General features: G+C 34.8%; 1 protein-coding gene across 7 annotated transcripts in view; it reads left to right on the top strand.

Annotated features, from left to right (window-relative positions):
* DLG2 (discs large MAGUK scaffold protein 2) overlaps window positions 1-13624 on the top strand; it is a 1520398-nt gene that overhangs the window by 774588 nt on the left and 732186 nt on the right. For all 7 annotated transcript variants that reach the window (XM_031963714.1, XM_031963717.1, XM_031963716.1 and 4 more), the window contains one exon: window positions 5305-5429. In XM_031963714.1, coding sequence (XP_031819574.1) covers window positions 5305-5429 — 125 coding nt within the window. The remainder of the gene's footprint in view (window positions 1-5304; window positions 5430-13624) is intronic.

Raw genomic sequence — 13624 nt, 5'->3', positions numbered from 1 at the left:
GAAAGATCCTCCTAGGTGATGTCAATTCAATAAGCCATGTCCGTCAGTAACTTGCTCATACTTCATACGGGCTGTCACCAAATAAGCTTAAATTTGAAAGCTATGCTAAGGAGAAGGGGCTGCCAACCCACTCATCAGTCACAGATTATATCTGACTGAAAGAGCATACCTACTGGGAAATGTACACAAAAATTGATCTTACTACTCTGACAGCTTGCAATTCCTGTTGATCAGGTCAGGGATCACAGCTCTGTAAATTGGCAACAATTTCTTGAATCTCAGGATATCAGCCCAGGGGGCTTCCTTGCTGCTTGGAGAGATTGCTCCCTAAGGAAGAAATCTGGTGATCTCTCAGAGCAGCTGACACCTGTCTTTGGGTGATTGTTAGGGAATGGCAATGATTCGTCTATGGAGAGCTTGCAGGGATTTTTTTCCCCCTTTCTAGCTATGTCTCCCTCCCCTCAACAGTGGTTTGTCAGTGCTGAGAAGGAAGGCAGTGAAGAGGGACTAGAGAGGAAAGGTGTTGGAAGTAATAAGGGAAGGTGTGAAAGCCTTTTAAATTACTTCCTCTTAGAATTTAGATGAGCCTTCTCTAAAGAGCTATGATGATGCGGCAGAATCCATCTGGCTGCCAAACTTTATTTAAAAAACAGAAAAGCTCTTTGAACACATTGTAATTTGAAACACATGCTGCATTAACTCTGTAACTGCCGTAGAGTTCCTTTCTGTCACTGCTTGCCAGAAACATTCATACTTCAGAATAGGTTCTGCATATGTGTTAGGTGTGGGGATGAAGAGTAGTAAGGTAAGTCTATCAATCATTTCAAATAATCCCAAGATTTAAGATTGGAAGGAACCTTGGAATTCACCTAGTCCAGAGAATCGTAACCTGAAGTCCATAGATAAGGGAGGACAGAAGGGCTGTGAACTTGGATGGAAAAAACACATCTTTATTTTCACTGTTTAAGTGAAAATTGACATTTCTTTCAATTATGTAAAATCATCATTCTGAGAAAAGATTTATAGGTTTCAATAAACTGCCAAAGGCATCCACAATGCAAAAAAGTGGGAAACTGTAATTCAGTCACCACATTTTGTGCCAAATGAATCCATCTTAAGAGTAGTAGATATTGATGGCTATGAAGTCCATATGAGTGGCTATGTCCACTATATCTGTAATCTGCCAAGCAAATTAATCTACAGCTCTCTTTCTCTTTCCACCCCCTGAGGCCCTTCCCTCTGTTTGAATGGCTCCTTCCAGAAACTGCTTTTATGGAAAGCACACATACCAGCCATCTCTTAATTTCCACCAGCTTTCACTAAGGACTTTTCCATGATGCTTGATATCTAGCACTTTCCCTTCTGCTCCACTTTCCAGACTTTTCTCATGTGTTGTTTTCCTCCATTAGAATGTAAGATCATTGATGAACTATTTGTATTTCCAATGTCCAGCAAAGTGACTATCACATAGCAAATGCTTCATAAATGATTTTTGATTTGTTGGATTTAACTGAAACTTTCTAAACTCAACAATGTACCTTTAGAATAAGACAAAAATGCCACTGATCTCAGGCTTTCCTCTATAGAACCTAGGGCAACTTCCACTTAAATTCTGCCTGCATGGCAGTAGGAATAATATTGCAGTTGTGTTCATTTGGTAAATATGGGCTTTGACATCACCTCCCCACAATACCTTTCTTGCCAGTTAAAAGTGATCACTCTATCCTCAGATTTCTGCTTTTATTTGTCTTTGTGTAATAAATTACTTGAGAACAGTCTATGTCTTATCTATATTTCTCAGTGCTTGTCTCAGATACTTAATGACGTTTGATTAAATCAGTCAACAAACAATTATTTAGTGCTTATTGTGTGTTTGTTGGGCACTAACGAACTGCATATAAAGAATGAAATATTTTTGTTCTCAGAGAGATTAGATTTTTATAACTCAGTGTATAATAATACACATCTCCTGAAGAGATTGCCAGTCAACAACCATAGGTATTAAGCTATATGGTTAACTATGTGACAGGCACCAAGCTAATCAAATGGGAATAAAAAGACAAGCAGAAAGACAATTCCTGCCCTTGAGCTTACCTTCCAAAGCAGGAAGATGATATATAAAAGGAAGCTAAGAGGTGAAGGTATATAGGGAGAAGAAGGGGAGTCCAAGTCTGGAGTGCAACTTGCAGAGAAATGAGATATGGTCTGGGTGCCTCTCCAAATGGAGGAGCCATTCAATGGAAGGTAGAATCTGCTGGAGCTAGGGATAGTTTAGAGATGTGAATTTGAAAGCTGGAGTGAGCTTCCAAGATGCAGAGGAAAGGGACATGTAGACAGAGTCCAGAGTACAGCGAAGAGAGGAATGAGACACAGTTTACAAGGCCTGGTCCTTATTCTTATCATACTTAAAGCCAAAGTGAACATTATGCTATTTGGGTTTTCTTTCCTTTTTGGTCCAAACCTCTGATTTCATTACAAAGAGGTTTTTTGCTCTCTCAGTGCTTATGAAATACTTTTGGCTTTCCTAGAGTCACACTAGACTGGAACTCAGGCCTTTCTTTCTCCAAGACTGATCCTTTATCCAATTAGCCAAAATGCTTTTTACAAATATTTATATGTAATACAGATGGGAGAAGTGAAAGTTTGTTTTCCAGTAGAATAAAACTGATAAGGAGCTAGAATTTGACAAAGATTTTATATACTCCATTTGGAAGCTTTGTACAAAAATGCAAGTGCCTGACAGGAATCATAAATTTGATCTTTTCAGAAAAGGAAAAAAATTATAGTTTCTTTTCACTTTTTTCCTTTTCTTATAAACATTTCCTCATGTATTACCATTCCCTCTCCCACCACACCAAAATCTTCCTTTTGTTGACAAAAACAAAACAATAAAAAAATATATGAATGTATTTGTGAAAAATCAAACAATATATGAATGTATTTGTGATATTTAATACCCATATCCCTTATCTCTCTAATGAGAGGAGAGGTATATGTTTCATTATGTGTTCTCTGGAACTGAGACAAACTATTATAATTGACTGGAATTTGGCTACCTATTACTGTCATTTTTGTTTAATTTAGTGTGTGTGTGTGTGTGTGTTTGGTTATTGTTCCTACCAATGTTTTAGATTTTTTTGTTCTATGCCTCCAAAATGCTTATATGAACCTTTGGACATACGTAGGCTTTTTCTGAATTTGATCCTGAAGTATATGATCCAAATCAGGGAGCAAAATTAGTAATGTGATCAATTTAGTGACTTCAAAGAACTGCACATTGTTTTCTAGACATTTGTGCAATTTCATTTTTCAATGAGTGAATTTGCATTCTCATAGCACTCCAGCACAGATTTTTTTTCTATCTCTCATTATTTTTCCACTTTGATGGGTATGAAGTCCATATGAGTTATTCTTATTCTTATTTTTTCCTATTATTAAATCATTTGTGATTTTTATGTATGTCCACTGATAGTTTTCATTTCTCTTTTTGAAAAATAATCTATAGTTTAATCTTTCTTAGAGAGGCAACATGATAAAGGAAGAATAGACAGTAGAACTGGAATCAGAATACATAGAATTCAGCCCATTTTACCACTTTTTTAAAATCAACTGTGTAAACCAGGAAATGTCCCTGAAGCACTTTTTTACTTTGTTTAATCACAGGCAAAATATGGATTATAGCATCTACTTAAAGATTTAATGTGAAAAAAAGAAAGGTACCTTATAAATTAAAAAGCTACATTTTTATATATGGCAACAAATTTAAAGGACAAATCTTGGAATCAGCAAAAAAGATCTATATTCAAGTCTAACTCTATGGATTGTGGACAAGTCTATTAGTCTCTCCATTCCTCTGCTTTCCTATAGTTTTGTATATTTTCTTCTATAGCTTTCCATTCTTTACTTCTATAACTTTCTAACACTATAAATTATTAATGAATTATTGTGATCTTTATTGATAGGAGCTTTCTCACTGGGAGTCCACTATATTGATCAAATCACAGGTCTGGACTTGAAAAAAGTGATAAATAGACACATAGATAGATACATGATGATTGCTAGATATATTATGGTTATATATACAAAAGGATTGATTTTTAAATTTATAGTTATTCATTGTAGTTAACTCCCTTTTAATTTTACTAACCTTAAAAAGTAAAGAATTACACAATTTGATAAATTTCAAATGATCCTATAATAATATCAAATTCCCCAGTTGATATTCTGGTTATAAGTTTTATCTGTACAATATTGTTTTCTTGATGCCTGTGAACAGACCCTCATCAACCAATTAATCAGCAAATGTATGTTGAATACAATATCCTCTTTCAGATTAAGTTCTGAGAGTAAATAAGAATTCTTATGCTAATTATAGAAATATTTATTGACATAATACTTTTCAGCAATTTGTAGTATTTTAATGGGACCTTTCTTCTTTAGGGGAAGGAAGATGGATTCTGTTAAGTCAGAACAAGGCACCAAACATTTATTAAGTCCCTGATTCTGTTAAGTCAGAACAAGGCACCAAACATTTATTAAGTCCCTTCTATATTCTAAATTCAGTCCTAAGCACATATAAAAAAGGGGGGAGTTCCTGCTTTCAAAGAGTTTACCAGAAAAGACAAGCAAATATCTATATCTATATATAGATATAGATATAGATGTACACAAATAGATAAATAATAAATTTGAAATAATCTCAAAGGGAGGGCACTGGAAAATGAAGTCCTTAAGGAACTTGGTTTGGTGACAAGTACTAGATGGTAAATCGGTTGCCACTTCTTAGTTATATAATGATGGATATCATCCAACATCTTTGCCTTCACTTTCTTAATGTATAGGAAAGAAGAAAGAATCTCACCTGGGCTGCTTGTTGCATAGGAATATTGTAAAGAAAATGCTCAACATACTTGAAAGCATTGCATAAATATGAATTATTAGTGTTGTAGAACATACATAAATAATATAGGTTCCACAAAATATATATTAAAACAGGACTTGCCAAGTCTCTATGAACAAATCATTTGACTGTTTCTTAAGAATGAACATTTTTAAATACCTATCATCCTAGAAATGAGTACCCCTTTTATCTTTCAAATAACTCTCAGAACTGTGAGAAAAGAAAACTCTCAGTCAAATGTTATTCCCTGACCTCTGATTTGTTAGCTGACAGCCAGTGTTCAAAACTATTATCACCCATTTCCCAAGCAGAATAGCAAGTTGATAACATTGAGGAAAAAGAGAAACTTTAGAGAAACCAGGGTCAGTCACATCATTTCAGTTTCTGTTAAACTGTTTTTACAGGGCAATTCTGGGCTGGGATTCAGCATTGCTGGAGGTACAGATAATCCCCACATTGGAGATGATCCTGGAATATTTATTACGAAGATTATACCAGGAGGAGCTGCAGCAGAGGATGGCAGACTCAGGTAAGACCCGAGGGTACAGTTATTTGGAAAGAAAATCGATCTCATTGAGGAACCACATTTGTATATGGACTTTCCAGAACAATAGTGTTTTTGGAAGAATGTCACAAAGAACTAGAAGACAGCCAAAGCAGACTTTCTGGGGTGACTGTCAAGATTTTACAAGATTGAATGGGAACAGGACTTTAATAACTGGGTTGTATGACCACATTTCTTTCAATAGTTCAAAAGTATCCATATCTCTAGTTATAAACATTCTCTGAATTTCTACTTATCATACCAGCAATAAGCATTTCAAAACATATATTCAATGCTCAGCATCATGTTGTCTGATTTATGAATAGAGAGAAATTGTGAAATATTATATCTGTCCTCGGGGATTATTTTCTTGCTTGGAAGATGACATATAATGATTCAATGATACAAAACAAAATTAAGTTGAGGATAAATTAAGTGGGAGGAGCATATGTTAGCAAATAGGAAGATTGGTGAAAGCCTATAATAGGAAAACTTGTGGAGAGAGAAATGTATGAATTTATAATGAAAGAGGCAAAGGAGCATCTGAAGTAAGCAGATCAATAGATGAGGCATTGTAAAATGAAAAGACCTCTGGACTTGCAATCAAGGAAGATAGGGGTTTGAGTTTCAGCTCAAACTTTGAAAAAGTCACTTTCCTGGAGCCCCAGATTGTTCATCAGCAGAATAGGAATAGGATTTGTACTACTTACCTTGTATAGTGCCCGAGACATAGTAGATCTCTAAATAAGTAAATGCTCATTCCTTTTCCTTTAAATTTTGTTTTAGAAATGTTAGCTCTTAAATATACTGGGGAGTTCACTACACTGGGAAGCAAAAATCCTGGCTTCTGGTTTTGACTTTGTATATTAACTATCTTTGCAACTTTGGACAAGTTAGGTAGCCTATATAGTCCTCACTTCCAACAGATGTAGATACTAAAGTTTGATTTTACAATCTTGAAGTTTACCTTCAGTTCTTAAATTCTAGAGTTCTAAGGTTCTATAAATCAGGACATGAATATGGGGAAGAGCAAGGGAGCCAAAAGTAGCATTTTGAGAAATTGAGGAAACCATCTTGTTAATGGCATAGTTCATACATTACTGCAATTGGGGTCTGGAAATCCAAAATTAAAAGCCTTCTTCTGATACTTAATAGCTGTGTAACCCTTGGCATGTCATTTGCCCTCTTTCAGCTTTAGTTTCCTCATCTGTTAAGTAAGGGGTTTGAACTTGAGTACTTCTAAATTCTGTCAGATCTAAATCTTTGATTCCATGTTTCTTTGAGTAAGGCAAGAATCCAAAGAATTACACATCTGTGGTATGATGTGTAATGAGATTGTCTGTAGTAGAGTGAGACACTATGCTCAGCCATCTGCTGGATGCTGGGGGACATCAGAAGATATCCAGATTCTTCTCCTTCAGAAATGGTCTTTTTAAGGAGTCATGGCTCACACCATAGGACAATTGGAGGAGAATGTAAAGTAGGGAATGATTATAACAGAACCAAAAAGAGTGATGTAATTGGGAAAGGATTTATTGAGGAATACTCAAACTGCGCCTTGAAGATAATGGGTGCGGTGACAAAAAGCAATGGGGTTAGAGAAAGAACAAAATATTAAAACCAAAAAAAACTGGCTTCTAGCTTCTCCTCTACTTTTACCTTATGGGTAACTTTGAGCAAGTGTGCTACCCAATCTGAATCTTCTTTCTTCTTCTATAAAATGAGGATGTTTATACTAGATCAGAGGTGACCACCTTTAGTTTTTGTCCTTGAGGAAATCTTTATAAAACCAAAATGCAAATTGCAAAGATGCAAATTGTCATTTGCTAGTAAATTTACTATTAGTTTTCATTGATTGAGAACATGTCTAATGACAAACTTCCTATTTATTAAATAAGCTTTTCAATGAGTTTGTGTTATATTTATCATAATGGCATCTCCATATATTTGAAGAATACTAATACTCTTCAGTGTATTAGTCACACACACATAAATGTGTAACATTATTCAGTTGGTGCAGGTATAGTTGATTATTATGCCGAGTCACACTACATACTTTTGGGAGTTAATTAAAGATAAAAATTGACAATAATATGTACGGAGAGATAAAGACAGACAGAAAAAATAGAGAGAAAAAAAGGGAAATGAAGAAATGTAAAGGAAACAGAGACAAAGAGATAGAGATAGATTTTTTTGGATGACTTAAGAAGTCTCCCACAGCCACAATCTTCTAAGAATCTTAAATTAAATGGCCTCTAAAACATTTTTCTTCTCTAATTCTCTGTTAGCCTAAGATCTAGGTAGCTGTTTGCCTTGTTTTGTTTTTTTCTCTCCTGTTTTCCAAACAATGGCAGCTAACAAAAACTGTTTTGGGGTCAATTTCAATAAGAAATGGGGATAGGGTTAATAAAAGAAGGAATAGTCCCACACTGATACAATCATTCTAGGATATGGCAGTATCCATTCTCCAGAGAATCCTGACCTTCACCTCTACAGGAGTTCAAATAGAGATGAGGGAGAAAGGAAGATTTGGGAGTTGAACTACTGACAGAATCCTGTGTTTCACCTTGGCAGTTAGGCTTTAATTGTCTTACTCTGGAGTAGGGATCAAAATACAGTCTATTTTTGTACAAGCTACGAATACAAGCTAATAATAGTTTTTGACAATTTTATATGAAATAAAACTTTATTTTAAAATGCCAAAACTATTATTAGCACTCAAACAGTACAAAACCAAGAATTTTGCTGACCTCTGCTTTAGAGAAACACAAGGTTCCTGAAAGAAGGCATTCTCTGGAAAGTAGGGAAATATCCTTAGAGAGTTGAATAGTGAAGTGCATAATAGAGTAACTAAGACTAGAGATAAAAAGGTCTGAGTTCAAATCTGGATTCATACATTTGGAAGTATGATCCTTGGCAAGTCATGTAACCTCAGTTTCCTTCATTTCCCTCATTTCCCTCATCTGCAAATTGTCAATAATAATATTCTACCTCCCAGCATTAAGAACAAATGAAATGATAATGGAAAAGGGCTTTCCCACAGGTTCTGGCATATAGTTAGTGCATTATAGATGTTAGTTGTGATTGTTGTTGTTGTTAAGTACCATCACCCTACATATGTTTTAGTGTCCTGAAAAACATCATTTGTGCAAGGCTTCTTATGGTTATGTCTACTCATTTGCAAGCTAGCCAAGTAATATGCCTATACATATTTATATCTTCAACAATTCAGCCTAACACAAGATTTCTCACTTAGAAGATGTTCATTTAATTTGTAAATTAATTACAGGAAGTCATTTTAGTTTAGTAGCACCTGCCAGAACATATAACATACTGATCTAGCTTTTGTCAAACCAGGAGATATATTGTTTTGTCAAACAATAAGGAAGACTCAGATAATGACTTTAAGAAAGAAAATAACCTTTATGGCATTATGCATGACTTGTCTACCTTTTTTACTATTGCAATATTGTTTATATGAACTAATCCTCAAGCATAGGGAAAAGCCCTACAGAATTTTCACATTAAAGATTCAAAGGAAAAATTTGAACTGTGATGAACATTCATTTTACAACTTCATTCTTATAGAGTAGGAAACCATTAAGCCTTGTACAGATCCAATTCTTAATTTAGAAACAAATTAAGAAGTAACTTTTAAAAAACTGTTGACTCTCACCTCTATTCCAATATATTGATCTCTAGAACAGCCCATATAGCCAGTCAAGGATTCCTTGTCTGAATAGTTGGGAAGAAATATAATTCTTTAAAGGACCTGTTTCATTTCTTGATAAGCTGCTATATAACAATAATAAATGTTAAGCCCTTAGTGTAGGCAAAGTTCAGGATATATATTCTGGTGGAAGTTAAAACTTGTGAAAAGACATCATACCTATGTTCCAGGAGCATTCAGTGTAGAAAATGTTCAACTGTATTGATTGGAAAAATTTCTTCTATAAGTACAATTTGTGCCTTTAAAGCCACATGTAAATGAACTCAGGCAAAGTGAAATATTCTGTATACAAAGTAATAGCAAAATGGTGGAGTGAAAGTTGTGAATGACTTTGCTATTCTCACTAATTCAAAACTATTCCGAAGGACTTATGATAAAAAATGCCATCCATACCCAGAGAAAAAATCTATTGTATCTGAATTTAGATTGAAGTATATTTTTTAAAAACTTGAAAATTTTTTCTTGAAGATTTTTTTTTGGAGTGGGTGAAAGGAGGATAGAGATCTCTGTTTTCTTTCACAACGTGAATTTTATGGAAATGTTTTATGCAACTTCATATGTACCTTCTCAAGGGGGGGATCAGGAGGTTGGAAGAGAGAGAATCTGGAACTCAGAATTTTAAAAACAAACTTTAAAAAATTGTTTTGCATGTAACTGGGAGAGAATAAAATATTAAATAAATAGAAACATCATTAGAAAAATCAAAAATAAAAATAAAGGCAAATGAAAATTATGACAGTTTCATTATTTGAAAATGTCTCATCACTCTATTTGATTTTTACCTCTCTATTTCTCTGTTTCCTCTTCTGCAACCTTTATACCACTCTCATCTCCCTTCTTTTAATTGGTCATAATAGAAACTTGAAATATAATTTATGATTTTATTTATATTTTTCATAAAATTTTGAATCTCCAGGTCTTAATTTAAAAAGAAAAGAGGCCATTTGTTTCATTTCTTTTTCACAAACAAAAATTCCAAATAAGCTAAATTAATGGTCTTTGTTATTTGAATATAGCCTTCAATCTTTTCTATGAGTCACTGGCCCTCACTGGGGGAAAACAAAAAATTTTCTTAGTTTTCTGGTAAACTATAATTCAAATACAATTATATAATCATGAACTTAATAGGTCTTCATTCAAGGCAACAGCTCTAAGGATCTTGATACTATATTTGTACAGATGCCAATCCTAGCAATAAAAAAGGAATATATTTGGAGATACATCATTTTAGGAATTTAGGTTCTTTTTTTAACATGTTATTATTCTGTAATCTAAATGGTACTCCAAGACAAAGATAATTATGAAAAATTAGAAGTATCAGGAGACTAACTAAGAAAGATAGGATAAAAGAAGAGCTAGTTTTCTTTTCTTCATAAATATTTTCTTCTCTAAATTTAAAGATGTTTCTACTAGGTTATCTTATATAAAGCTAAATGAATATTTTTTTCTTTGAGCTAATACAAGTAAAAAAGTTCACATTTGTATTTAAAAGGTGAAATATACATATACACATACACACTCCCACATATTGCCTCCTTGACTTGTGGGAAGGTGCTCCTTCTCTCTGAGTCCCTATTACCTCCTATGGAAGAAGTTGTACCAGAACGAGAGTTATTAACTCTGGGGTTCATTGACCCCTTAGCAGTCAGGCCATAAACCTCTGTCATTCAGAATCTATGGATTGGATCACTTGAATAGGAAAAAAAAAATGTATCTTTATTTCAATATAATTGGTTTCCTTTGTAATCCTGTGTATTTTATCTTGTACATTTAAAAATTTTTCTTTGAAGAGGTACATGAGCTTCCCAGGCTGCCAAAGGGAGAAATACATAACATAAAAAAAAATAAGAATCCTTTGCTTAGATCTTTCAAATTTCTTTTGGTTTTAAATATCCCAGAGGGAGAGCATATTTAATGGTGTTATGTGTGATAACACAAAGATTTGCTGGCTTTAGGAGAAAATCTGCATTTTAGATTTTCATAGTAATATATGACTCTAGCTTTAGCTGATCCTTCAAATCATTACAATCAAAGATTTAGAGTTGAAAGGGACTGAACCCAACTCCTCTTCCCCCCCCCCCCCCCCCCATTATACTTTTACTTTTGAGGAAACAGGCATTGAGAACAGAAGTGACTTAACCTCGATGACATAGGCAGTAACTGGCAGGATTGGGATTCAAAACTTGGACTTCTCAAGTCAGAACCTCAGTTCAACACAATTGAATACTCTTAACATTTATTGAGTGTCTACTCTGTGCATGGCACCAGGATAGGTGTAAAGATACTTGTGAAAAAAAGTCTGACCTCAAAAAGCCTACAATCCTATAGGGAGGAAAGCTGTAGACCCATGAATTTGCGACATTTGAGAGTTGAAGAAGCCCAAAGAAAGAATCCAGGCAAAGTGTTACAATAGCTTTGAGAAGAAAGAGATTCCTTTCAGATGGGCCACGAAGAAAACAAGGTCAAAAAAACTTTCATAAACTAAATTACAGCTAAGTTGGGCTTTGGAATGAAGTTTAAAGTAGGAATGAAGGGATGTCTATTCATGGTATGAGCAATGATCTGACCTAGCAATGGTCTGGACCCTCCAGAAAAGACCTTATTATAGATTGGATCTTCTGAGAACCATTATTGCCATTTCATTCAGGGAATGAGCTGTTAAATTTTGGCCTCTTCTTGGTTGAGTATTGATAGAAGTATACCTAACAAAAGAAACATGTAACTAGTGGGGAAAGAGAAGGCTATTTGTCAGGAGCCTGGCAAGTGACAAGATTTAATTTTCCATTCCCTCTCTGTGGGTATTTTTTTTTAGTTCTCAATCCTCTGAAAGAAAAGCTGTCTTTCCTTTGAGTCCATATCTGCATTTTCTCCCTTTATGTCCTCAAGTAGGAATTTTCTTTTACAATTCTGAGAGACAGACATTGACTTTCTTTTGTTCCTGCAATTTGCTTTGGGCTTATACAAAAGATTACATGTGATTCAGCAAGGAGAACTATAGTAACTTAAGTTTGAGTCCACTAATTCTGAAGGTGATTCTAGTTTTCATGGATCAGAGAGTTGGAAAGTACCAGAAAATTGTGATGAAATGATTTGCCCAGCACACCTTACTTTACTCTGGAGGAAACTGAGATTTAGAGAATTGAAGTGTTTTGGGCAAGATCATACAATTGACCATAAGTAGAGCATCAGGTCCACCTGTCCTTTGCAAATGGATAGAGTTCTGTTGCCCTAGTCCCATCCTGAGCCCAGAGTTCTTGAGTGCTGGTTAATGTATGCTTAGACAAAAGAAGGGGAGTTAAGTAAAAAAGTGAATAGAATGTTGGGCCTGGAATCAGGAGAAACTAAGGCTACAAATGTAGCCCCAGACACCTACCAGCTGTATGATCCTGGACAAGTCATTTAATCTTGTTTGCCTCAGTTTCCTCATCAATGAAATGAGCTGGAGAAGGAAATGACAAATTACTTTAGTATCTTTTTCAAGAAAACCCTAAATAGGGACACAAAAAGTCCACAAGACTAAAACAAAGGACCCAACAATGACAGACTGAAGAAGGTTTTGCTAGGTGACAAAGTAAGACATAGAAAGCTTTCTGAGGTCTGAAAGTAAATCTCACCATTGAACTGCACCACTCTGAATGCTATCAGATTAAACCATTGTAAGCCATTAAGTGTCTAACCTTATTTTAATTTCCTATCTAATTGCATTTGCATTGTTGAACCAAATTATAGTGATAACACTAAATTGCTCATTTAGAAGCAAGGAATTTGAATGCCTCAGGAGACTAGTAAGCTTTTCTTATAGTACGACTTTGTAGGATGAGAGAAAACTCTGCTTGGGGTCTGTCCCTCAGGAAGTACCTTTGAAAAGGAGCTTTTCTTATTTTCCAAAGAAAATGGGACATCCTCCCTTCATCTATGATGCATTAGGATGTCTTGGAGGTTCTGAGTTGGAAACAACTTCTCCTTCAACAAGAAATACCCTCTATAAACTGGGCTCTTAGCCTTCACCCAATGAACTCCCAAGAAGAACATGAATAGAGTTCAAGGAGTCTATGAATTTGGATGAGAAAAAATTGCAACTTTATTTCAATGTTATGTGTTTCTTTCATAATCCTATATATTCTTATGCATTTAAAAACATTCTTCTGAGAAGGGATCTGCAGGTTTCACTAGATTGTCAAATGAGCCCATGACACAAAGACCCTTTCTTTGCAAAACCCCTAATCAGTAAGTATCCAAGATCTGCTTGAAGACTTCCATTGATGACAACCTCATTACCACTGGAGGCAACTGTCTCCTCTTTTAAATAATTTTGGCTGCCAGAAAGTTTTTTTGAATTGAAATTTACTTCCCTTTAATTGCTATCTGTGAATCCTATTCTTCCCTTCAATAGAGGCCTTTGATTCAAATCCCACTACCATTTCTTATTATCATGTAATCCTTAAAAATG

The sequence above is a fragment of the Sarcophilus harrisii genome, chromosome 3 (genome assembly GCF_902635505.1).
Source record: "Sarcophilus harrisii chromosome 3, mSarHar1.11, whole genome shotgun sequence".
In the NCBI taxonomy this organism is placed as follows: domain Eukaryota; kingdom Metazoa; phylum Chordata; class Mammalia; order Dasyuromorphia; family Dasyuridae; genus Sarcophilus; species Sarcophilus harrisii.
Note: the sequence above shows the minus strand (reverse complement) of the source record. Positions and strands in the feature narration are given on the sequence as shown.